A 27,058-nucleotide genomic window follows, 5' to 3' on the forward strand; every position below is an offset into this window, starting at 1 on the left:
AACAAAACTACTTGTAATGCATTGTTAAAAATCCCTAAATGCAATATTGGGGGTTGGGTTGGTTATACAGTAAAGAAAGCGTAAGAGTTTAGTACTTAATAATGTAAGACAGAAAACAAAAAATGTTGGTATTTAAAAACATTTCCATCCCTGGAGAGACTTGCCAAGGGGGGAATCAGTATGGAATAGAATATTCAGTACTTCCATGAAACAGGAGATTTTACAATATAATGCACTCAATTGTACTGTACAATAATATAAAATCAAATATATTAACTTGTAAAATATTTATTATGCACACAAAGAAATGTAACGTAAACAGAAAACTGAACCAAATGTATTTAATTTAAAATTAAACACATTTGGTCAAATGAAGTAACCAAACTACACAGATAGACAGACTGATGCAGGGGTGGCTTAATGCCTCTGTATACGTCGACCTTCACAGATCTAGGTTTGTGTGCGCTTGTTTGTGTTCTTTTCTTTCTCATCAAGCATTTCGGCTGCTATGGTAAACAAGCGGTCAGCTATCTTTACATATAAATTTCTTTGAATGTGTGAGTGCACATTCAAATTTGTGAATTTCCCCTTGGGATTAATAAAGTATCTATCTATCTCATGTATGCACTTGTTTTGGACTGTGCGTGTGTGTATAAATGTATATTTACTGTGTATAAATTATGTATTTTCAAAACTACTCATGCAAAAACTTCGAAAATCAGCATATCCGAATTTAATGACTAAACTGAGCAGACTGCAAAAAATTTGGTCACATAATTTCTATAGCACAGATCAAACAGTTTTTGATGGACATAGGGAGGAGTACTGGAGAAACCTGGGCCAAAATCAATAGCACAGAGCCTGTAACAGGACAAACCTGATGCAACTTGTTTGAAAAAGATAGGTCAATTTTTTCAAGAGTTATCGATGTAGACAGGTTTCCACAGGCACACAAACACACCATGCTAAAATCAACTTATCTCAACGTTTTGAACATCACAGAATCAGAATCTGAACTTAACTATAGCAAATTTTTTGATTCCATTACCATACTTTAACTACATTGGAGGAATAAAGGTTGAGTATTCCTGGCCCAGACATATCACATGACACTTGATTACATATGCATCAATAGCCTCTGTAGTTAAGTATTTGCTTTGATTAATAGGTCCACTATTATATAAAATCATGTAGTGTGACTCTGCGGTGGGTTGGCACCCTGCCCGGGATTGTTTCCTGCCTTGTGCCCTGTGTTGGCTGGGATTGGCTCCAGCAGACCCCCGTGACCCTGTGTTCGGATTCAGCGGGTTGGAAAATGGATGGATGGATGGATGTAGTGTGACTACTGTTAGCAGTAACCAAGATCCAAGTGCCAAGATCACTCTCCACTTGCCAGCATTGGCTTTATATTAGTTAAGGGTTCTTCTGCTCAGATGGTACAAAATTTTGGAAGTCCTTGATATAAAGTTTGGTAACCACTGTGTTGGGTGGCTCAGCTAAGGTAAATACTTTCAACAACCACCTGGCCAACAGAATCTAGTGACATGCAGCACCTAGGACTATAAGAAAGTAACATTTTGTTCAGCACCAAAGCTAACATATGAAATACTTTACCTGAGGATGGATCAAATCCTGGCTGTGAGGTGAATGCATCAGTGGCAGTCAACTCAACTATTTCACTGCTGAACTGGAGCTGGCAGTTGATATTGGACTCTGGATGCAAATCGTTAATGGCGTCTACCTGGGCAGATGAACAGCGACCTAAATGCAAAGCAAAGCATTTCAGAACATTACATTTTTATATGCATTAGCACCATGCAGACATTTCATCAGCTGGGCAATTTACTGCACAGGTGTAAAGGATAAGGCATATTCCATGATAAACAGCATGATAAAACACCAACAACCATACTACACATGCAAGAAGTTCATTGTAGTCTGAACATGTGAGAATGATGGCCCTTTACACCTATACTGAGACATGCCTCATTCATACTGCATATCCAGTCCAATTCCTTCCAGTTTCACAGACAAGTGGGCACATTGTTAATAGAAAACATTGCTTTTACACTGATAATTTGGGCTTAACTTTTATTGGCAGTGCATAACATCTTTTGAAAGCTGCTTAGGGTTAGATGGGAATAGTTATAATATTAAGATAAAATGAGAACATATCAAAAAAACAATACTTCATGGACACAGCTTTTTATAAAAACAAAAAAAATCACTTTTTTCTCCATTTATCAGAGTTGAAGTGTGAATGTGTTGTTGCATAACTAGTCTATTTGACCACTTTACATAAGTGTATGAACAATTGAGAAGGATAGATTGGATAAGTAAGAAAAAGAGAGACAGAGTGAGAGAAACAAAAGGGTTGAGGGAGTGAAAGTGAGAGAAAGAAAAAGGGAAAAAGAGGGTCAGTTGGGCCAAGTTTGCAAATGGCATACTGAGAAAGATCAATAAGTATATCTCAAACTAGTGAGAACCATGTTAGTGACTTCAGAGCAGAAATACAAGTGAGCCACAATTCCTAGATAATAAAACATTAACAGCTAAAATCAATCAGACAGAAAGTCACCGTACAAGATAGTAGTTGATAAGTGTTTTGGTAGATTTTTTATAACCTAGTCTCAAGTTATAATACGTGTTTCAAAACAGATTCTAACTTATGTTGACTTATGGTAACCTCATTTGTAACTTGCTTTGGATAAAAAATATCTAGTAAATGAATACATGCAAAATGAAAGGAATGGCTAAAAAATAACACAATCAACACCTTCTATAGGTCCACTCTGAGGATTTGGCTAAATAGGAATGTGAACAGGACATTCTCTCACATACTGACAGACCTAGAATTCATCCATAAAGAAGAGTGGAATCATTGAAAAAATATGCAGGTGTGCTAAGCTGGGAGAGTCCTAGGCAGCTGCCTTAATATAGGCAACACAGTAAAATATTATATATTAGTGCTGGGCAGTGATAAAATTTTTTATTCACTATTAATTGCAGACAATCACAACAATCACATTGTTATGTGCAAAATTCAAAAAAGTAGTGTATTGCGTGTATTTGGTTTGCAGACACTTTAAACAAATAAGGCGCTTTTTAACAGCAGTATTCCCTTTACATAATAGCAGTTAAAATATTTCTTGTAAATCTCAACTTAAACATTAATGTAATCAAATCAAATATAAAACCAAAGCTATTTGCCACTGCCAGGGCATTAATGTTTTATCTAGTTTGTTATAGAAAAACAAGTTACCCTCAGAGTCCAGAGCCATGATCACAACATTATAACAGGCACCTTCAAAGCAATAGCAAGTTAACATTTCTAAATGTTTTCTTTTTTATCTGAACAGATACCAGCAGAAACATTATGCTGCTCCCTGATAAAAGAAAAACAGTCTATGTTCAGTAGTAACTCTTTGAGGGCTAATATTTTTTCCAAAAAAACTAAGTTTTCTGAAAAGTGCGCAAAGCAATGGTTTCTTACATAAATCAACATAAAACATCTGTAGATGCCTGTTGTTGGCACCAGTTTGAAGGTTGTGGCAGCAGCAGCTGTGCGGGGGGCGGCTTGATGGCCAGCAGGAATGCAAAGTGGGCTGGCTGGCTGCCTGGCTATCTTTGTGATACAGGTGCGGGATAGGGTGGGGCTTGGTGTCAGGTGCAGTGAGATGCAATATGGTTTGTACCTCCTGTCATCATAAGTGTCAGTCCTCCCAGGCGAACAATGCCATAGATGCATCAGCTGCATGAACGTGTTCAGCACCACGAACAGCTGGGGACCGATCAGCTGATGCCAGTACATCACTTTCGTTTTTGATCTACATCTCCAGATCACTTGCATCAAAATCAGAGTTCGACAAATCAGAGTCCGATTCAGCGAGAATACGAAAAATGTCCTCCACGGATTATTTTGCTTTGAGCATTCACTTTGGTATCTCTCCACAGTGAAGAGCTGTTTGCTCTTTGCTACTCATGCATGCGCAGGGAATCGAGGTAAAATCAACAAAACTAACATTCCTTCTAGCAAAAGTGTATCGAAAAGTGCTATAACAAGAAGACCAATGATCTCTATCGATTGCTAGCAAGACTGAAGCTTTCAAAATAATAATAATAATAACAACAACAAAAACTGCATTAACTCCTGATAAAATAATTGTCGGCGTTAATTAATTAATGCGTTAACATGATAATAACGCCCAGCCCTAATATTTTGCAATATCTTCTTAAAGTGGAAAAAGGTTTAACATGATTTGTTTCGATTTTAACCTTTACAAAGAGAAAAGATCAATTTCAGTACTTTGACATATTGTGAGCATCTACATCAATTAAATAATGGTTGTTATGGAGCTATCAAATGAGAACATATTAAAATGAACAACACTTGCTGTTCTAGTGGTCTTCTCTGCTCAAGGGCTGTTAAAAACACTAATACGATTTTGGTTTATACAGCATGCTAAGTGCAAGTACCTGTCAAGACAGTGTCTTTTTAACCTGTAAGAACCATCTCAGAGGTCAGATTTCAAATATGACACACAGTTTTGGGCTTAGTATTATAAGAATTACACGATAGTGTTAAAGAAAATCCATAAAATATAATTGGATAAATTCTAAGACTTCTGGTTAAGAAATGTGTGTAAAGATTTAAAGAGATATTTTTTGACATGATGACAAATTTTGAACTCAGAAGGACACTAGAGAAGCTCTCGTTTCATGATATGACATGGTATTGGGTAACCAAAAGTGTGTTTACTCCTTCAACACGTCTCCTTGAGGAAAAAAAAACCCATCTAAGTGTGAAAAGGGCTCCTTGCCACCCATATTTGGCATGAAGTACATAGTTGGATGCAGGTGCTGTTTCTCTGTGGTAGGTACTGTCTAATGCAAACAGGAATGTACCATCCATACCTATTAAATTGGTTCCCTTCTCTCGTGTAGTCACAAAGGGTCTAGAGAACACACCCCCTGCAATATTCCTTGAACTGGCAGTGCTTGTCATGACTGTGATCTTCTCAGCACCGGAGATGAAAACCTTAAAAACACACACAAAAATTAGCTCAGGATAGCCTTAAAACTCTATTTTGTTTGGAGAAGAAAAGCTCAAGGCAGCCATTAAATGAAGAATGAACCCCATAACCATTACTGCAATTAATGGAAATCAAGCTTAAAATTGTAGATGACACATATTGAATTTAATATGGATTTACAGAATCCTAATAAGTAGAATTTAATGTGTGTAGGAGATAAAGCTGGTACTGAAGGAGATGTTTAGTGTAATTCTCATTAACAGCCATTCAAAGGAAATTGTTTTCCTTAATTCTAATCCAAAAATGAGAAATAAATGTTAGTGAAGGCATATGAAGCAAGTTCTGAGGTAGTGAGTAGTAAACATAATAATAACAAATTTTATTTATATAGTGCCTTTCCCATGTTCAAGGCACTTCAGAGTCTTGTAAATAAACAGCAGGTATATGTAACATTGGATACAGATGTTTCCTGAACAGAACATTAAAACAGATAAAGGATATACTTCTTCTTCTTCTATACAAAAACATTAAATAGATTAAAAGACAATAAAACAAGAGTAAAATACTAAATTCAGTACTAAAAGAAAGCCTAGCAAATAACATCATTTGTGATACAGCACACACACAAATTATACTGAGCATCTAGACCGACTAAAAAGAGGAGGCAGAATGTCAGGTTCAATTAAAAGCCTTCCTGAACAGATGAGTTTTAAGTTGTTTTTTTAAAAGAATGAATGCAGTCAGCTGATCTAATTCATTTAGGGAGGTCGATCAAAAGTCTGGGTGCTATACAACTAAAAGCACTATCAACCATAGAGTGCAGGTTAGTATGGGGCACAACAAGATTACCAGTATCAGAGGAACTTACTGGGTGAACAAGAGCAAAGTGATGGAGAACGTCACTGATGTAGTCCGGTGCGAGGCCATTTAAAGCTATGTAGGTTAATAATAGAATTTGATATTAAATTCTGTAAGACGCAGTGAGCCAGTGTAGGTGAAGCAGAATGGGTGTTATGTGCTCACAGTTGCTGATCTGTGTTAGGACTCTTGCAGCAGAGTTTTGAATCAACTGGAGCTGTGATAGAAGATTAGAAGCAGCACCTGCCAGTAGGGAGTTACAATAATTGATGCAGGATGTGATAAAAGCATGGACAAGTTTCTTAGCATTAGAAAAGGGGAGGAATGAGCAAACATGGGATATGTTACACAGGCAAACGTAGGAATGTTTCTTAATGTGGTTTATGTGTGTGGAATAAGAAAGGGAAGAATCAAAAATGACAACAAGATTCCTTGCATCATAAGAAGGTTTAATGATATCACAATCAAAAGTGATGGAGAAGGAGCTCATTTTCTTAAGCCGTGCTTTAGTGCCAATTTGCAAGACTTCAGTTTTGTTGCAATTTAACTTTAAGAATTCTGCTCCATCCAGGTTTTAATTTCACTGAGGCAAGTTGTATGATGAGAAAACTTGCACTATTACATTGAAAAAGAGTTGAGTATCATCTGCTTAAAAATGATAACCCAGTCCTTAGCTACAAAAGATATGGCCAAGGGGAAGCATATAGACACAACAGAGCAAAAGGCCAAAAGACAAGGCCCTGAGGAACACCTTGTGTGACTGGCGCTGAGCTGGATCTGCTGTTGCCAAGACAAACTCTTCCTTGTCAGTCAGATATGACTTAAACCACTGGAGGGCAGTGCCAGAGATACCCAGCATATAATCAATAATTAAAGTAAACATGGTGTTGGTGTGGCAGACATACCCATTTTATGTTTATTCTTAAATTTAGCTAGCATCTATACATACATATACAAGCAGGTTTCACTTTATTACTTATTTTATAGAAAAATATATGGAAATAAATGACATCTGCAGTCCCTTTTAGCAAAGAACACTTGAAAAACAGAGCAAAACTTAATTAAAAAGCGTAATGATTACAGGTAAAACCGTATTCGCCTGGGCCATTATTGCAGTCCTTTATTATGTCGGCAGCATTTGGTGTCAGTCTCTAGAATGGAAGGTACATCAAATCCAAGAATACTTTGGATAGCCTTTGTATCTTGTTTGGTCTGCATTATTGCACTATACAATGGAGCCACCAATCAGGACATTCTCTACAGAGGAATGACAGAAGTTCAGGGATCTCCACATACTCATGCCTCAGCAAAAGAAGGCACTATATTTTCAGTATTACTGCACTGTCACATAGCAAAAAACAAGTCTTTTAATATCTGTAACCTAACAAATCAGAAACAACTGACAGTTTCCCCTGCTGCTTCACTGATACGGATTGGTATGTGGCTAGATAATGATGGGTGAAAGGCAAGTACAGTCTAGGGATAAGGAGCTGATATAGTGCTAAGTATTAGATTACCTTAATTGTTCACAAGAGGAAATTTGTTTATCTTGACCAGCTACATTTAACAAACTAGAACATACACATTCACAAATATATCCAATCTGTCAATTAGCTTAAAGGACAAAGTAAAATACATTGCAAGATGTAAATAAGTGGAATAAGAGCTAAAAATAACACTCTCATAGCTGGCCATTGGTTTAGAAAGTATTTATATGTTTCGGTGTCACATTTATTTTAATGACCAGTTTGATTACAGTGAGGACAAAGCTACAGGTACCTCTGCTCTGAAATTTGAAGCCAAGTTAATTTGTTACATAAGTCAGCATCTAAAAGTAGATGTTCAGATTGTGTCTTAGGTCCTCTACAGTTATGGCTGTTTTCCTGCAAGTCAAATTTTTCTTGAAGCCATGAGCATAGTGGTCCACCGAGAGCAGACTTCTGCCTGATTGTTTAACTCAGCTTACCTTTATTTCCCGGCAATGAATGAGAAAGTGAGTATGTCTCTAACTAGTATATAGAGAATTTGGTAGAATATTGGAGGTTATGCTCCTCTGGTCTCATTAACACATAGTTAAGCTGTAGGCACCTTATGTAGGCATACCAAGAATTTACACTGAATGTCAACTTGATGTAAAATTACATTTCAGGCATCTAAAAACTTCAGGACTCTGTTTCCCAATTCACCACTGAGAAGTTGTAGTTACAATGAGTCTTCATTCTTTTTAAAGTCAATGAAAAGCTCATTTGATATAATAAAAGTTGCAAAAAGTGTGTTTACACAGTAACTTGAACCATATCAACCCTTGGCTTTGCAGGCACATGGTACCACTGTTACTAGCATTGGATAATTAAAAACTGACCCTGTCTAAAATATTCAAACATTACTCAAATAATATCAACTCTTAATACACAAGACTATGCAGAAATTCAGTGGCTTTGAATCGATTTCATATACACATACATTATATATACAGTATATATACACACACACACAAATATATATATTATATATACAGTCGACCCTTGATATACGACCGGCCTGACATGCGAACAACTTGATTTACGACCAACATCTTGCGTTACGACCTGAATGCGGTCACGTGTATCCGCTTACGCGATTGTAAACAAACAGCCAAGAGCGTTAGTAAGCGTCAGTTGGAGCCCAGATACATGTTTGTGGAAGTAATTTTGGTCAGTGCAGTGATTTATCTATATACAGGTAAAATTCTGTTACAACGAATATCTTTACAACAAAATTTTCATTACAGCGAAGTGTTTTTATGTTCCCGACAGCTTCCCCGTATGATGCGAGTCTATAGAAATCTCGTTACTACAAAGTACATTCAGCAGATACTTTCATTACAATGAAGTGCCCTAAAGACCTTGAAATGCTTGAATGAATCATTCACAGAGCAGTTAATTCTGTACCGCAGCTCAGTTGTGCACAACAACCCCCCAAACAGAAACACTGTAAATTTTTAAATTTGTAAATTTTTTTTCCTCGTAGTTTTTTTTTTTGCCTTTTTTTTATTTCCTGCGGATTTCAGTGATACCTTTTACTTATTGCTCGTCAACATTTGAAAAACATCCATTGGAATTTAACTCCTTGTCACCCTCCTATAGAAATGGCAGACATGTATTAGAAAAAAAAACTTTTACATTTTTTGCAGCTCTCGATTGCGGCAAAAAGAAAAAAAGACGTTGCCAGTGAATTCGGAATTTCGCTATTGCTATCGACGCTGTCAACTTTCTTGAAAGACCCAGCAAAAAAAGAAGAAAAATCTTGGGTTGCAAAACGTATGTGAACTGCTGCATTTGAAGATATCGAAAAAGCAGTTTTTATGTGGTTCAGTGATGCGCGTTCAAGAAACATTCCTATTAATGCGGCACTAATTCATGTCAGGTTTGTAAACTCTCTTGGGACCTCCCCCAACTAGACGACACCCCGAAGTCCAAACTCCGCGTCTATGGAAGACTGTTTATCTGTTGCTGGGGCAACAGCTGGCTCAAAGCTGTGCTGAGTCTCTCAGCCAAAGCAAACAGAAAAGATATTGATGGGTGATATGCAAGGAACATTGTAAATGCAGGTAACAGGTACTGTAACTTGATCACTGATCTGCTGTGTCTGTGTATAGCAGAATGGCAGATCACGCTACAATAAATAAGTGTGACTTTCCTGTTTCAAGCTGAATAAAGCTGGTTTTGCTAAAGTACTGAGACTCAACCTCATGTTTTGGGGAGCAAGACAGGGTCTGATAGCGCAACCCCGATCTTTTATGATTTGCTTCTGTGTCGCTTCACTGCAGCGCTAGGAGTCTGTTGTTACCCTGCCCGGCACGGGACAAACAAGCTTCCACAGACGCGGCAATCGCGCTTCAGGACACACTTCAGTGTGTTGTTCCCATTGAGTGGGGAGTGGGGAGTGGTGTGTCTCAAAAGAGTTCAGAAACCTCACAATATGAAGAAAAAAAAAAAAAGATGATTCAGTTTCTGATTGATAAATGTGCTGCCCACAACATGCTTCCACATTTAAATAAAGTTCCAGTTGAACTCCTCCCACCCAAGTGCACTGCAGCGATTCAGCCATTGGATTTGGGCATCATTCGCACCTTGAAAGTGCATTATCGCAAGGAAATGCTGAGAAAAATTCTCGTCAGAATAACTTGTAGGCAGGAGGAGATTAAAATTAACGCAAAAGAAGCTATTGAAATGATTGCAAACGCCTGAGCGCAAGTTAAAGAAAGCCTTTAAAAAACCTTCCGCTTCATTCTCCTCCTCCTCCCTTCCTGCAGCCCAAGGATGTCAAATTAAATGGGGAGTACAGTATGAAATTGTTGTTTCTGGTAGGCTAGGCACTTTTTATAACTTTTTGGTTAGTACATTAGAAAAATTATTGGTGTTTTGGTAAATTATGCACATTATACAACCCTTTTTTATTATGAAAAGGTTAAGTAAGTGTTGCAGTGGGAGGTTCGGAACGCATTATGGGTATTTCCATTATTTCTTATGGGAAAAATAGTCTTGACTTACAACCAACTTGAGTTACAACCAGCCCTCGCGAACGAATTAAGTTCGTAAGTCAAGGGTCCACTGTATATTTTATATATATTGTCACGCTTGGGTCACAGATTTGCACAGAGACACAGGAGGTTGTAGAAAAAAAAAAAGAACTTTATTCAAAGCACTGCAAACAAACATTTGTCTCTTTTCAAAAGTTTAAACGTGCTCCATGACAAGTCAGAGATGACAGTTCCGCCAGGAGCAGATATTGTCTGAGAGAGAGAGAAGGAGAAGCAAGCAATCAACTTAACAAACTGAAAGAAGCCCGTACAGGCTTTTTAAGAAAGCGGAGCACCGCGCGAGAGGCATATTGCGTGACAGAGCCAGCCAGAAGGGAACGGAGGAATGTGAAGGTAGTCTGTCAATGTTTTTTTAGGGGTTTTCCCAGGGGCGTCTGTATTCTCTGGGGGTGCGATCAGCTCCGCAGCTCACAATATATATATATATATATATATATATATATATATATATATATACACACACACACACATACAGCGCATCACTTTTTCCACATTTTGTTATGTTACAGCCTTATTCAAAAATGGATTAAATTCATTTTTTTCCCTCAGAATTCTACACACAACACCCCATAATGACAATGTGAAAAAAGTTTACTTGAGGTTTTTGCAAATTTATTAAAAATAAAAAAACTGAGAAATCACTTGTACATAAGTAGTCACAGCCTTTGCTCAGTACTTTGTCAATGCGCCTTTGGCAGTAATTACAGCCTCAAGTCTTTTTGAATATGATGCCACAAGCTTGGCACACCTATCCTTGGCCAGTTTCGCTCATTCCTCTTTGCAGCACCTCTCAAGCTCCATCAGGTTGGATGGGAAGCGTCGGTGCACAGCCATTTTAAGATCTCTCCAGAGATATTCAATCGGATTCAAGTCTGGGCTCTGGCTGGGCCACTCAAGGACATTCACAGAGTTGTCCTGAAGCCACTCCTTTGATATCTTGACTGTGTGCTTAGGGTCATTGTCCTGCTGAAAGATGAACAGTAGCCCCAGTCTGAGGTCAAGAGCGCTCTGAAGCAGGTTTTCATCCAGGATGTCTCTGTACATTGCTGCAGTCATCTTTCCCTTTATCCTGACTAGTCTCCCAGTCCCTGCCCCTGAAAAACATCCCCACAGCATGATGCTACCACCACCATGCTTCACTGTAGGGATGGTATTGGCCTGTTGATCAGCGGTGCCTGGTTTCCTCCAAACGGGACGCCTGGCATTCACACCAAAGAGTTCAATCTTTGTCTCATCAGACCAGAGAATTTTCTTTCTCATGGTCTGAGAGTCCTTCAGGTGCCTTTTGGCAAACTCCAGGTGGGCTGCCATGTGCCTTTTACTAAGGAGTGGCTTCCATCTGGCCACTCTACCATACAGGCCTGATTGGTGTATTGCTGCAGAGATGGTTGTCCTTCTGGAAGGTTCTCCTTTCTCCACAGAGGACCTCTGGAGCTCTGACAGAGTGACCATCGGGTTCTTGGTCACCTCCCTGACTAAGGCCCTTCTCCCCCGATCACTCAGTTTAGATGGCCGGCCAGCTCTAGGAAGAGTCTTGGTGGTTTCGAAATTCTTTCACTTACGGATGATGGAGGCCACTGTGCTCATTGGGACCTTCAAAGCAGCAGAAATTTTTCTGTAACCTTCCCCAGATTTGTGCCTCGAGCCAATCCTGTCTCAGAGGTCTACAGACAATTCCTTTGACTTCATTCTTGTTTTGTACTCTGACATGAACTGTCAACTGTGGGACCTTATATAGACAGGTGTGTGCCTTTCCAAATCGTGTCCAATCAACTGAATTTACCACAGGTGGACTCCAATTAAGCTGCAGAAACATCTCAAGGATGATCAGGGGAAACAGGATGCACCTGAGCTCAATTTTGAGCTTTATGGCAAAGGCTGTGAATACTTATGTACATGTGCTTTCTCAATTTTTTTATTTTTAATAAATCTGCAAAAATCACAAGTAACCTTTTTTCACGTTGTTATTATGGGGTGTTGTGTGTAGAATTCTGAGGAAAAAAATACATTTAATCCATTTTGGAATAAGGCTGTAACATAACAAAATGTGGAAAAAGTGATGCGCTGTGAATACCTATATAATATATATATATATATATATACATACATACACACACACACAGTATATATATATATATATCTATAATAATAAAAGGCAAAGCCCTCACTGACTGACTGACTGACTCACTCATCACTAATTCTCCAACTTCCCGTGTAGGTGGAAGGCTGAAATTTGGCAGGCTCATTCCTTACAGCTTACTTACAAAAGTCAGGCAGTTTTCATTTCAAAATTATACGCGTAATGGTCATAACTGGAACCTCTTTTTTGTCCATATACTGTAATGGTAGGCAGCAAGATGGCCGTAGGAGACTGAGTTGCGTGTCGCGTCATCACGCCTCCCACGTAATCACGTGAACTGACTGTGAACTCAGTACGTAGAAAAGAAGGAGGAGCCCCAAAGAGCACAGAAGAAAACATTCATTACACAATTGACAAGGCAGCGAAACAATAAGAAGCGAGTGAGTGACGCATACAAGCATCTTCATAAGACACGAGGTATAAAAAAGCACGGTGTAAACCGTAAGTCTAAATTAACTTTATAGAACCGCTCCCGCTGCCGTTTGCAATACCATATTCGCGAGATACAAGTTTAATGAGAAGACACGAGGTATAAAAAAGCACGGTGTAAACCGTAACCTTAACTTTATAGAAACGCTCCCGCTGCCGTTTGCAATGCCATATTCGCGAGATACAAGTTTAATGAGAAGACACGAGGTATAAACGAGAGTTTGCATCACTTTGTAACAGAGTTAAAATTGCTGTAGCGAGAAACTTTTAACTGCCGGGTCTTAGCTAACATTAAATAAACCCGTGGACATCGCAACATCACACAAGACAGTGGCTCACGTGAAGTGACTGAACGCAGCAGGAGTGATCTCTTCCATGAATCAAACCTGTTCAAAAAACACATTACACAATTGATAAGGTAGGAAAAGAATATGAAACAAGGCACGGTATAAACCGTAACTTTAAGTTTATAGAAACGCTGCCGTTTGCAATACCATATTCGCCCCTGCGAAGCGCGGTGATTTTGCTATATATATTAAACTATTTCAACCATTGTATGATCTGCTTCTCGCAACTGAAAGAGGGCACCGTGGCAGAAGTTAGCCGACTTGCTCACCAACCACAAGCGTTACCTGGTAGGTAACCACCCATACAATCAGATTGTGAATCAGACTACGAATGCCTGCAATGTAATTACCCCGATCTATATGCTGTCAAATGAATGAACCTCACGCCGTGGCACAACGTTAGGGGCTTCGCCTCTACGTCCGAGGATCGATTCCCGTAAGGGAGTGCAGTGACTGTGTACTCCTGATGAGCCCACAATTACGGCGAAACACGTGTCGCATACTATGCATCTTCAAAGCACGGTGTAAACAGTAAGTTTAAATTGAGTTTATAGAAACGCTCCCGCTGCCGTTTGCAATACCATATTAGATGACTTTGTAACAGAGTTAAAATTGCTGGAGCGATAAATTTTTAACTGCCGGGTCATGTCGCGTGTTCTTGGGTAGGTACACCAAAAAATGTATACATTTATGCATGTAATGGGCAAACAAAAAATGTACTATACCTGAAAGCACTACAGTAGTACTCAATGTATCTTTACTTCTTAAATGTTAATGTTTTACTGTTTAATAATTTATACGCTTCTTATATGTTATTCAGATTCTTTTATCAAAATACCAGTAACAGCGCACTGCACGATAACGTGGAGTGAATACACTTGACATGACCATTCATAGTATTTATCCTCTTTCTCTGTACGTTTACCATTCGTTTGCTCAGAGGTTGATGAGCTTGCTGCTTAATGAGCAGCTCTTCACCCTAGCGTCCCGCTGCTTCTCTTCTTTCGTCGGCATCTTTACCCGTTAAAACTGATTTTTTTTTAAACTTAGTATGTTTTCTTTAATTTTTCAGTTAAGCTGGCACTTAACTCTTCAATCTGCCTCAAGAATGATTAGCGAAGGTGGTAGACAATGAAAACGTCAGCCGTACGCATCCGCCACGCACGCACTGGTGCGCGCAGCTGTGAGTTGATTCTACAATAAAATAAAATAAAGATAAAAAGAGTAATAACTTGCAGCACCGCTATTCAATTACACTTGCCTAACGCCTCTCCTAAGGGGAAATACTGTGGGATCTGGGCATCCGTCAAAGCAGCAATCACAAGCCCGATTAGAAAGCGGGAAGCTGTGATTTGTCCTCTCCCTCCCATGTAACAATCGCAGCCCGTGTTGCAATGCACTATGTATGTATATGTATATATGTGTATGTGTGTGTATATGTATGTGTATATATATATATATATATATATATATATATATATATATATATATATATATATATATGTATTCATATGTGTGGGAAAGCGAATAGTAGACGTGACGTAGTATCTGTGTACCAAATTTCAAGTCAATAGGTGAAACGGTTTGCGAGCTACAGCTCATTTAAAATCCTGGACAGACAAACGAATAGCCACAGTAGTGTTTTATAGAAGAACATTTTACTGTTTAATAATTTATATTTATATGCAATGTGCTTCTTATATATTACTTCATATTCTCAAATGATAATGATGTTAATGTTGTTTATATTGATTTCTATGTTATTGTAAGTGCTCTTTACTTGTGGAAAAATAAATTTGGCAATTAAACTTATTTTATACATACATTTTATTTTTTTCTCTTGCACTCAGTCAGCGAATCCACTGGGTAATCAGCTATATATATATATATATATATATATATATATATATGTGTGTGTATATATATATGTGTGTGTATATATATATGTGTGTGTATATATATATATATATATATATATATAGAGATAGATAGATAGATAGATATATGTGTATGTGTGTACATATACAAATATGTATATATATGTATATATGTTTATATATATGTAGATATACAAATATGTATATATATGTATATATGTGTATATATATGTAGATATACAAATATGTATATGTATATATATGTATATGTGTCTGCGTGTGTGTGTATATATATATATATATATATATATATATATATATGTATGTGTATATATATGTTGATATATGTATATATATATATGTGGATGTGTATATGTATATATTTATGTATATACAGTATGTTTATGTATATATATGTTTACATAACCTCTTTAACACAGTACTTCTCCGCTGCGAAGCGCGGGTATTTTGCTAGTATATATATATATATATATATATATATATATATATATATATATATATATATATATATATATATACTGTATACAGTAAAACCTTGAATATCCCGAAGTCTCTATAACTGACAGGGTCAAAAAAAAAAAAAAAAAAAAAAAGGCATTTTGTAGCTTTTCCTTTTTATTATAATTAATCTACTATACAGGTATATTGTGATTGCTGATAAAGTGCATGATGTTGGAATTGTCACAAAAAACAAATTAAACATTTACAAAACAGCAAAAGTGCTTCAAGTATTTCTTCAGTTTATGGAGTAGGAAGAACAACAGTGAATGAAATAAAGTATGATGCCGACAAAATTGAAAAAAGTGTTTATTAATATTTTCCTGTATTGTAATTTTATTTTTAGATTTGGTGTTGGAGAGCAGAAAGTATGTAATGAATGCTCTAAGTAATGGGACCGGGTGAAGGGCTTCTGTTCTGTAAGGGGCGGACACATCTGTTAGGAGATGAGTGACAGAAGAAGTTAAGAGAAAAAGGAAAGTGCGGCAGGAGGAAGTTTTGAGTAGGGAATCAGGACACAATAAGCAGGAGTGGTTGCGGTATACAGAAAAAAGGAACACGAGTGGGAAGGGATATATTGATTGGTAGGGAAAGCTTTCTTTTACTGTTTTGGAGGTGTGCTCCATAACCCAGATAATGGAGTATAAGACAGGGCACCATTTGTTAAGGAATGAAGACTCCAAGTAAAACATAGAAAACTCCAGTAACTCTGAGTTGTGTTTCCTTATTAGGCCAGTCGTTACAATATTATATGAATTAATTCTGTTAATACTATATATTACAATAATGTAATATGCTATTATATTTTGTTTTGTAAATAAATATGATGATTTGCTAAAGTACATAATATCATTTTTAAAGTAGCTGTTCCGTCATCTGTCTTTTCTCTTAACCGTTACAGCCTCAGTCTCGACCCCGGATGGATAATAAAGGTTTTACTGTAAATAAGTCTACCAATTCAATTTTCTGCCTACTGGTATGTATTTAATGGGTACATTTTAAACAGCCAGCACTCGTGCCACATGCTACTCCCTACTCTAGTATCTAAACACAGGTCCTGCTCACTCCCTAATTGTAATTCAAAGAAGTTAGTTATGAGAAAGGCATTCTCTAGATGTGTATATTCCTCTGTGTATAGTATTTTTCCATATTTACAAGACAAAACAATTAAACCCATAATAGTGCACAGGGCAACAAGTTAATCCTTAAATGTCTTTGTACTTTTTAATCACAAGATGCAACTCTTCAACAGAAATCCAGAGATACATACACTTCAGCCTTAAGGTAAATGAGTTTATATTAATACTGTATATTTATTATTTTAGATTTGATATTAGTATTAATTTACTTTAAAAAGGAAATGGATTTCTGTTTTGTTTACCTTGACATTTGTGTTTATATATGTATCGGCTGTAGCTTTGTAATATATACAGTCATGGCCAAAATTATCAGCACCCCTGGAATTTTCCCAGAAAATGCACCATTTCTCCCAGAAAATTATTGCAATTACAAATGTTTTTGTATATACATGTTTATTTCCTTTAAGTGTATTGGAACAACACAAAAAAACAGAAAAAAAGCCAGATTTGACATCATTTCACACAAAACTCAAAAATGGGCCGGACAAAATTATTGGCACCCTTTCAAAATTGTGGGTAAATCGTTTTATTTCAAGCATATGATGTTCGTTTGAACTCACATGTGGCAAGAAACAGGTGCTGGCAATATAGCAATCACACCTGAAGCCAGTTAAAATGGAGAAAAGTTGACTCAACCTTTCTGTTGTGTGTCTGAGTGTGCCACACTAAGCGTGGAGAACAGAAAGAAGAGCAGAGAATTGTCTGAGGACTTGAGAACAAAAATTGTGGAAAAATATCAACAATCTCAAGGCTACAAGTCCATCTCCAGAGATCTTCATGTTCCTTTGTCCACTGTGCGCAACATAATCAAGAAGTTCACAACACATGGCACTGTAGCTAATCTCCCTGGACGTGGACGGAAGAGAAAAATTGATAAAAGACTGCAACGAAGGATAGTCCGAATGGTGGATAAACAACCCCAATCAACTTCAAAACATATTCAAGCTGTTCTGCAGACTCAGGGTGCAACAGTGTCAGCTCGAACTATCTGTCGACATCTGAACAAAATGAAACACTATGGCAGGAGAGCCAGGAGGACCCCACTGCTGACACAGAAACATAAAAAAGCCAGACTGGAGTTTGCCAAAATGTACTTGAGGAAGTCAAAATCCTTCTGGGCGAACGTCTTGTGGACAGATGAGACCAAGGTAGAGCTTTTTGGAAAAGCTCATCATTCTACTGTTTACAGAAAACGGAATGAGGCCTATGAAGAAAAGAACACAGTACCTACAGTCAAACATGGTGGAGGTTCTAAGATGTTTTGCTGCCTCTGGCACTGGATGCCTTGACTGTGTGCAAGACATCATGAAATCTGAAGACTACTAAAAGATATTGGGGCGCAATGTAGGGCCCAGTGTCAGAAAGCTGGACAATGACCCCAAACATACCTCTAAAAGCACTCAGAAATAGATAGATAGATAGATAGATAGATAGATAGATAGATAGATAGATAGATAGATAGATAGATAGATACTTTATGGTTGAAGACAAAGCGCTGGAGAGTTCTGAAGTGGCCAGCAATGAGGCCGGATCTAAATCCGATTTAACACTTATGGAGAGACCTCAAAATTTCTGTTGTGAGAAGGCGCCCTTCAAATCTGAGAAACGTTGAGCAGTTTGCAAAAGAAGAGTGGTCGGAATTTCCAGTTGAGAGGTGTAACAAGCTTGTTGATGGTTATAGGAAGTGCATGATTTCAGTTATTTTTTCCAAAGGGCGTGCAACCAAATATTAAGCAGAGGGTGCCAATAATTTTGTCCAGCCCGGTTTTTGAGTTTTGTGTGAAATGATGTCAGATTTGGCTTTTTTTCTCTGTTTTTTTGTGTTGTTCCAATGCACATAAAGGAAATAAACGTGTATACCAAAACATTTGTAATTGCAACAATTTTCTGGGAGAAATGGTGCATTTTCAAGGAAAATTCCAGGGGTGCCGATAATTTCGGCCATGACTGTATGCATTTCTGTGCAAGCATTGTGAACAATACAGCAAAAAAAAAAAAAATCTCAAATCTGCAGTGTTTAAAATGCAATCAGATAGTAGCAACTCCTCCAGACCTTTGCATTCTATACTATAAGAAGGAACATTTTGTTCCTGGTAGTAAGTTATTGCATAATAGCACTATTGGGATCAAATGCCCCAGTAAAATTTGATTTGGATCAGAATTGGTTATGAACGTCTATTAAAAAGTATTTTTTGCTTGGTTAAACTGGCAAAGGAACAGAAGGAGGTGGGTCCTTTATGGCCAATAATTGGTAGAGTGCACAGACAATGTATGCACCTAAAACAGAATATATCATATGCTACCCTGTATCGAGATAACATTCCTCTAATATTAAGATTTGTGACAATGCAATGTCACAAGGCATGAGTTTCAGGGTTTTTAGGAAGCTGTTTATATAGTAACGTGTGTTGATTTAACTATTTCTTTAACATACCATGTTATATGAAAGTGCTGGGTAGGCCACCTGTAAGAGATGCCAGAGTTTCCGGCACAGAGGAAACGTTAGGGTCCATACACTTCAAATTCCTGGACTTTTCATGACTGTTCCAGTACCAACCAGTATAAGAATCCAGGACTACATTACACTCTGAAATATCTATGAATATCCAGAGAAAATTTACATGAACCTAATAAGGATGCCTCACACACATGGCCTATTTTAAATTGCTCACCACTTGCTAAAATGGACACTGAGGTTCACACCATTTACGCAGAGTAATAGCACAGTTATGAACTATTTATGCAATTCTAGGCAGGGCCGCTACATTTTAAAAACAAATGTGATTTTTCTGGACAACAAATGTGCCATTATATACATGGTGTGCACAGTGTAAGCAAGAGATACAAAGAATTCATGAAAAAAGCGTGTTTGGTTCAAGAGCTGTGTATAGATGCAATACTTTAAAGTGCATGCAAAAAAAAAAAACTTTTACTGTGTTGGGTTCAATGGACCCAATATCTATTAGGTAAATAAATAATCATAAAAAATAAGGTTGGTATATTTTAGGTAGTACGTTGTTGTGGATAAAAAGTATGAAGTATACAGTACCTTGGGAAAGGTGTCCAACACACACTGCATGACTCTCTTTCACTATCAGGAAAAATTTACTGAAAAACCTTACCCACGTCTTTGCCACGACGTGTATAATTATATTTATCCATCACATTTAACACATAAAATTTCAGCCATTCACTTTTAGTCACATATGAAGACAAAGAACGTGATATAGTAGAAATATCACTAGCCTAACTAGAGTTGTCAAAAGCGCTACAGTAAAATAATCCATTGGCACTTGAAGAGCTATGACGATAGCCCTGCAAAAGATACAAAAAACTCTTAACAGTACTATTGGCTTCCTTGCTCTTTCCCATTTCACAATGTTTAATATTTTTCATATGACTTTTCAAAGTGGACTCACCCATATTTTCAATGCCAAACATCCTCATTTAGTAACAGCACCCTGCCATTTGCCTATTTGATTTCTCTTGTTAAAGCAAATCTTTGTAGTCATCATTTTCCAACCATTTCATGTCAAATGCACACTTCCTTGGCATTTTGACTGCTCGATAACAGTAAAACGTCCAATATACCAACGTCATATATCCTTCTATTTACTGCTTAACTCAACACCATTAATTCGATGTGTAGGCTAGCAGTAACCACATATCTATGCCGGTTCGCTCATACATAGAACATAACACAAGGTGACACTAATGTGGGAGGTCAATAAATGTGATATTAACGCAAAATATAGGCATATACTGTAAGACAGTTTAACAGATGCTAGGTTCATTTATGAGTACTTTACAATAGAGTACAGCAGTGTCCCTGTAACAAGAGTGAGAGGGACTCTGTGTGAATTTATTACATTGTACGTGGAAGCCTGCTGAATTACCTTAAACTGAGAAGGTGGTACAGTGTTAGAAGTGGAGGAGACCTCCAATTTACCTGTGAAGGGGAGATGCAGAATGTAACGAGCGAAATGAACTAGGGAGCTGAGGTAGCATTCTGGATTAACCCTTTAGTGAGAGAAGGTGATACTATGCTGGGAGAGGAGACCTCCGATTTACCCCAAGAGTGGAGGTGGAGCAATTGGGTCATGTGTGGTGAGCAGGCAAGCTGCAGGCTAGTGGGGTTGCCTGATGTTTAAGTCTGATGTCCAGAAGACGCCTTTTTTCTGGAGATATCCTTAAGAAGAAGGATTGGGAAAAACAACAAGACTGGAGGCTTTACATTTCTTGAGTATTGTTTTAAGATTTCTTTTTCTAGGAAGCCTTGAAGAAGAAAGGAGAAAAAATAATCTATAGGTTTTGAGTTTTTTTCTTTATTTATTTAGTTCAAGTGGGCTTTCACGTGTCTTTTACTGAAGATAGGTTTTTGTCTGGCCACTCTGCTCAAAGGAGTGTTGTAGTAACGGTTGTCATCCTGAAAGTTTTGCCTCTCTCCATACAGGGTCTTTGGAGCTCAGCCCAAATGACTATTGGGTTCTTGGTCACCTCTTTTAAAAAGACCCTTCTCCCCAATTTGGTAAGTTTGACTCAGTTATTAGCCAGCCCTAATGCAGCCTATAATTGCACCAAACCTCTTCCATTTGACAATTATGGAGGTCACTGTGTTCTTGGGAACCTTTAATGCTGCAGACATTTTTATAGCCTCTCTCAGATCCGTGCCTCGACACAATCCTGTCTCTAAGCAATTCCTTCAACTTCATAGCTTGCTTTTTGCTCTGATATACCATGTCAGCGGTGGGACTTTATATAGACAAGTATGTGCCTTTCCTAATCACGTCCAATCAATTGAATTGACTACAGGTTGATTACAAACCAGGTAAGAAAATTTTCAGGTGTCATAATAAAGGAGCTGAATACCTTTATCAATGAAATACTTCAGTTTTTAATTTTTTATAAATTGGCAAAAATTTCTAATATCCTGTTTTTTAATTATTATTCTTGAGTATGAAGTGTTGGTTGATGAGGGGAAAACAAGTTTATAATATTTCAGCATAAGGTTGCAAAATAACAAAAAATGAAGGAATCTGAATACTTTCTGAATAAACCATACATTTCAGTGCCCTTTTGGTTATTCAGTTTAGTCATTTCCAACTTTTAAAAGGCCAACAAATGAAGTGAACCCCATCATTGGAGTTCCATTTATGTCCTACACCTATTCCCTGCACAACTTTCTCAGTCCACCAATAAAAATGTAGGACTAAATACAATTATATCATGGGTGTCATAACATACAAAATGATATTCTTATAGTATCTAATGTAGTTAAACTAAATAGTATGCAAATGGAGGTCTAAGTTTGCTGTATCACCAATAGAACAGGACTATGCACAGCAGCCTAATGGGACACATTAGAAAGCATTCCTAAATAAACTCTGTCCCATGCATTACATTAATCAAACATGTTACATTTTAATACACTGCATATAAAAATGATAATGTGAACAAAGCAAACATGTTTCCCTGTACAATGAAATTCTTTCTTTGCTGTCCACACCAAATGCCAATGGGTTAACAAACCAATGTATAAAGAGAAGCATTGACAAGAAAATCCTGACCTTTAGGAACACCTTTAATTCACTTTAAAAATCATATATTTGCATTTGCTTCAGGTTTGTCTGGGTGGAGATACTGACCATCGCAACATATTTATCTGGTGACCATATTCTCTACCATCAAAGGGACTACATCAAAATTCTTCATTATATAGATAAAAAGAGACTGATTTCACCACATTTAAAATAAATATAAATGTGCTACAACCAGTAAAGGAACAATTACTACTTAAGTTGCAGATGCTTTATGTGGGTTTAAACTAACAGGCAATGGAGCTGCTTCAACAATCTATATCCAGGTCCTCTCTTAAGAGATCTTGAACTGTATGTGTTTTAAATCAAACAAGCTTACATTATGGCTGTCTAATAAAAATCGATAGCGATACAAAAAGTGAACAATCTGTGATATACTTAAAAATATACAAACAACAAAATGCAGTTAAGTGTCTACATGTAAGACAACTTTACACATGGAAAAATGCTGAAGAAAAACAAAGCATTCATTTAAATGATATTTGGTCATCTGGAACAAGATGACAACTTCTCATAATTAGCAAGGGTTTTTTTTTTTTTTTTTTTTTTTAAAAAAAAAAGGGATCTGGGATCCTTCTACAAAAATAGAGAACAACCAATTCTGGTGGGGTCAGGTCATACTGTTGAAGAGTACAAATTTTCCTTGTGTCTAAACAAATGTTAAGATGGGAGAAGACCAAGCTATGTACGATTAAAACAAATCAAATGACAGGGTTTGGGGTTAGAATAGCTAGACATTCAATCCACAGCTTTTTAGCATAAGGCATCTGTACCAGATTGAATCCCGTAAACTCCAGAAGTGACTCTACTTTGTTGGACCCTTGAGCAGGGCCCTTAACCTGTAACTGCTTTGTCCTGGGTATGACATTAATCTTCATCCAGCCCTGCAAGCAAGTCCTCCAATTTACAGGGAAAACTTGGGGGTTGGTGCAGGATTGGCACTCCAGCCTCCGTGAAAAACTCACACTGTTCCAGTGTGGTGCTGAGGTGTCACCTGCTATACTTGGGTCCCAATCCAGGTAGTTCGTTGTGTGCTGGGTGCAGAAATGCAGTGCATGCTCCCAAATTCCTCTCTCACTAGCAATACCAACTCTGGTGTAGTCATAAATCAACGTGAAGAAAATGCATTAACTAAGGTGGTACAACAAATGGATCTATTAATCCATGTTACCATAAGACCTTTAGCTTGGCTGTGTCTCTATCAGAGCAGACTGGAAAAAGCCCAAGAGCTCATACAGATTGAAATTAGTGTATATGAATATTTCTAAAAATCAGTCAGAACATACAAAACAGACCAGTGACAGGTAGTTAGGAAAAAAAATGTTTTCTTTTTATTCTATGCAAATTTCATATCAGGCTCACATACCTCTCTGTAGGTTTTAATTAGGCCAGGGATTTCATAGTAAATGGTGGCAGCCCCTGACTCTCTTGCTACACCAGTTCCTGTTTGTGGATCCACCTGAAGTATGTTTCCAGAAGACGAGCTCCATGTCCCTGAAAGGCCTGTAATAACATCACAAAAACTCAGCATCCTATGGAATGTTGATTGAAGCAACAAGTGGCACTGGCGCAGGCAATACAACTTCATATTTACACCAGCAGCTCCAATTCCCACATGCAACTAGACATTATTTGAAGGACTGGTTTGCTCCAGACAGACAGGGAGGGTGCACAACTTGACAAACAGCATACTATTGTTGTTGAGTTTCAGCTATCAGTATAATGTGCTTTAATTCCACAAAACAAACAAATTGATGATGTGAGAATGCTTTTCATGTAAGATTATGAACATAATGTACTGTAAGCACTGCCACAAAGGCTTAGAATATCAGCTTTAAAGTTCAATCTGATATTTGGATTCTATACCCACTCATCTTCTTCAGCCATACTCGGCCGATGGTCTCTTTTGGCACAATAGTTATCATTTGTAAATCTTCCCCCCCAAAAAAAAAAAAAAACAAAAAAAAAAAACAAAAAAGAAAAACTCATCACTCAAAGGACAACCAACTGTTTGAATGGCACTAGTCTGGTCTTCAGACTGGCATTGTGAAGGACTCCCCCCTTGTTACTTCTAAACAACACTGTTGCCGTTGCGATAATATTGATCATAATATTTTAGTATAGTTCTGTTGCCACTGTAATAAGTTAATTAAAACATGCTCCTACTTCTATGGGCCCAAGCAGTCTATACTATAGCAGCTGTGCGCAACCTGCGGCCGTATGCGGCCGTGGGCAAGGACTTTGGCGGCCGTGGACGTGTATATTAAAGTGTACGTAATGGCGGCCGTGCAGGTGTAGGGTCTCTGGACTCCAGCGAGTAAGGGGTCTCAACGCCGCGGAATCTTTGTCGGCCGGGTCGGTATGGTGACGCCGAAAGCCGATTTGGACTCTGGGGTCTCTAGACTCCTGCAAGTGTAGAATCTCAAACACCGCAGAACCTTCCTTAGCCGGGTCGGTATGTTGACCAAAATGTTGCCCTTATATATTCATCGAGGCCTAGGGACTCTCGAGCTTACTCCGCATTTCCTGGGAGAAATGGGGTGAGATGGTGCAGCGTGGATAAACAAATGGAAGTAGCATTCGATGTAGCACTGCTATCTCCTATAGCTAGCTCTTGAATCCCTACGGCTAATGGTCTCCAGCGAGTCCCCTGACTTTGCAAGTCTGTCTGCAAACATGCAAGAGCAAGGAAGCCATTAATGGCGATGTTTTCCAAACTTCCTGAAACAATTGCTGTAAAGGTTTTTTGTCCTATATGACGTTTTGTAGACATTTTTTTACATATGTAGACCAGTAAATTGAATATTGTCAGATATATCATACTCTGTTTTAATGTGTAATCTGTAAATTTTTACATAAATCATAAAACATTATTAAGTTTACTTGGACTTACTGGCGGCTGTTATTAAAGTAAAAAGTCTGTAGTGCGGCCGTTATTAAAGTAAAAAGTCTGTAGTGCGGCCGTCAATAGCGGAAAGGTTGCGCATGCCTGCTATACAGTTTTAGTTAACGGATTGGTCCACTTTAAAATAAGCACATAATACTAATGAGTCTTGATTCACCAACCTTTCTATGATGACAACTTTGGAACTGAAATATAGACAAACTTGCTGCGTGCTTCGATGATGTCCAGTAATTCTCTACCACTAAATGCTTAAAATAAATGACTTTCTTCTTTTGGAATCAGCAGCTCAACTCATAAAATGCACTACTCTTTTTTTATAGTATGGATTGTGGGAAAAACACTGCCACCACAGTCAGCCTGTACTCCATTTGAACAATATTCTGAGTTTTGAAAACTGCATCTCTACAAGAGTCAGGCCAGCTTTCTAGCACCTACTGAACACTTTTGGAACCTTCTCCTCCTCCTCCATTTAACTTGCAAATATTATATATATTATAATATATATTTCTCAACAAATTATAAGCAGCAGAGATTGAAGCTGCAAGGGCTTGATACACTATAAGCACAAACTGTATATGGCATTGTTGCTTGCCTAAAACCATCCTTTCAAACAATGAGAATCCCCAATGTTAGGATTCTCACTGTCTCAACAGGTAATGCAACTCTAGGTGATTGCTCATTCATGTGTTTTGCCCCTACTCCATGGAACTCTCGCACTCTCTCTCCCTTCCCAAATCTGTTCATGAAACTGCAACACAACTCTTAAAAACGTACCTCTACTACACGATATCGCTTGCATTTTAATTACTCTAGCTACATTCTCTAATTTGTATTTTCCAGGATTATCACAATTATAACTGTAATGATTTCTTATCACATAATATATAGCTTATCCGATGTTTACTTTTACTACTTTAAATTTGTTTCCAAGTAGCTTGTTGAGTATGGAATAATCTTGTGTTTTATCATGTTACCATGAGGAACAGGCATTGCTCTATCTTGATTTCAAACCCACTTTCCTAAAGTCTTTCACTTTAAAGCTCTTCTCTGCTGTAATTAGCTCACTGCTATACTTCAGTTTTGATGAGGTGATAACAGCGGGATGTTTTCCAGTCACATGTGATGAAGTGTGCACCTGGACAGACATACTGTGCCTTTTTAAATTAAAATAGATAAAACATTTTTCTATTTTAGGCACTGTTGCTACCTACCTTCTTGGCTCACCAGTGAGGCACTAAAACAAATTACGTCTCCAACCACCAAATTCTCTGCTTCATCTGGTAGAATGGCATGTTGGACTGGCAGTGCCACATAATCTGCAACACCACTGTGTTCCATGTCCCACACTCCAAGTAAGGTAAGTCCCACATTTACACTTCGGACAACAAAGGTGTTGTTAGTTGCTCCTTTTCCTATAAGCACCAGGTCATCCCTATGGAGAGGCAACACATGAGAAGACAAAACAATAAGCAGCTTACACATGTCTCAAAATTACCAAATCAGAAATGTCAAAGGATGTCATTTTTATCACAGCATTTGAGCCTGATCTTTAAATTAGATCACTATAGTAAACTATAAAACTAAATATATACTATATAAACTAAAAATACTGCCAATTACTAGGAAAAACAA

General features: G+C 37.7%; 1 protein-coding gene across 1 annotated transcript in view; it reads right to left on the reverse strand.

Moving 5' to 3' along the window:
• The window catches only part of nup210 (nucleoporin 210), a 293,306-nt gene that overhangs the window by 30,218 nt on the left and 236,030 nt on the right, over nt 1-27,058 (reverse strand). Inside the window, exons 32-35 of the mRNA XM_028823964.2 lie at nt 26,638-26,858; nt 23,888-24,024; nt 4,915-5,038; nt 1,615-1,761 (exon numbers count right to left, since the gene is read on the reverse strand). Of these exons, the coding sequence (XP_028679797.1) occupies nt 1,615-1,761; nt 4,915-5,038; nt 23,888-24,024; nt 26,638-26,858 (629 nt within the window). The remainder of the gene's footprint in view (nt 1-1,614; nt 1,762-4,914; nt 5,039-23,887; nt 24,025-26,637; nt 26,859-27,058) is intronic.

The sequence above is a fragment of the Erpetoichthys calabaricus genome, chromosome 18 (assembly GCF_900747795.2).
Source record: "Erpetoichthys calabaricus chromosome 18, fErpCal1.3, whole genome shotgun sequence".
In the NCBI taxonomy this organism is placed as follows: Eukaryota; Metazoa; Chordata; class Cladistia; order Polypteriformes; family Polypteridae; genus Erpetoichthys; species Erpetoichthys calabaricus.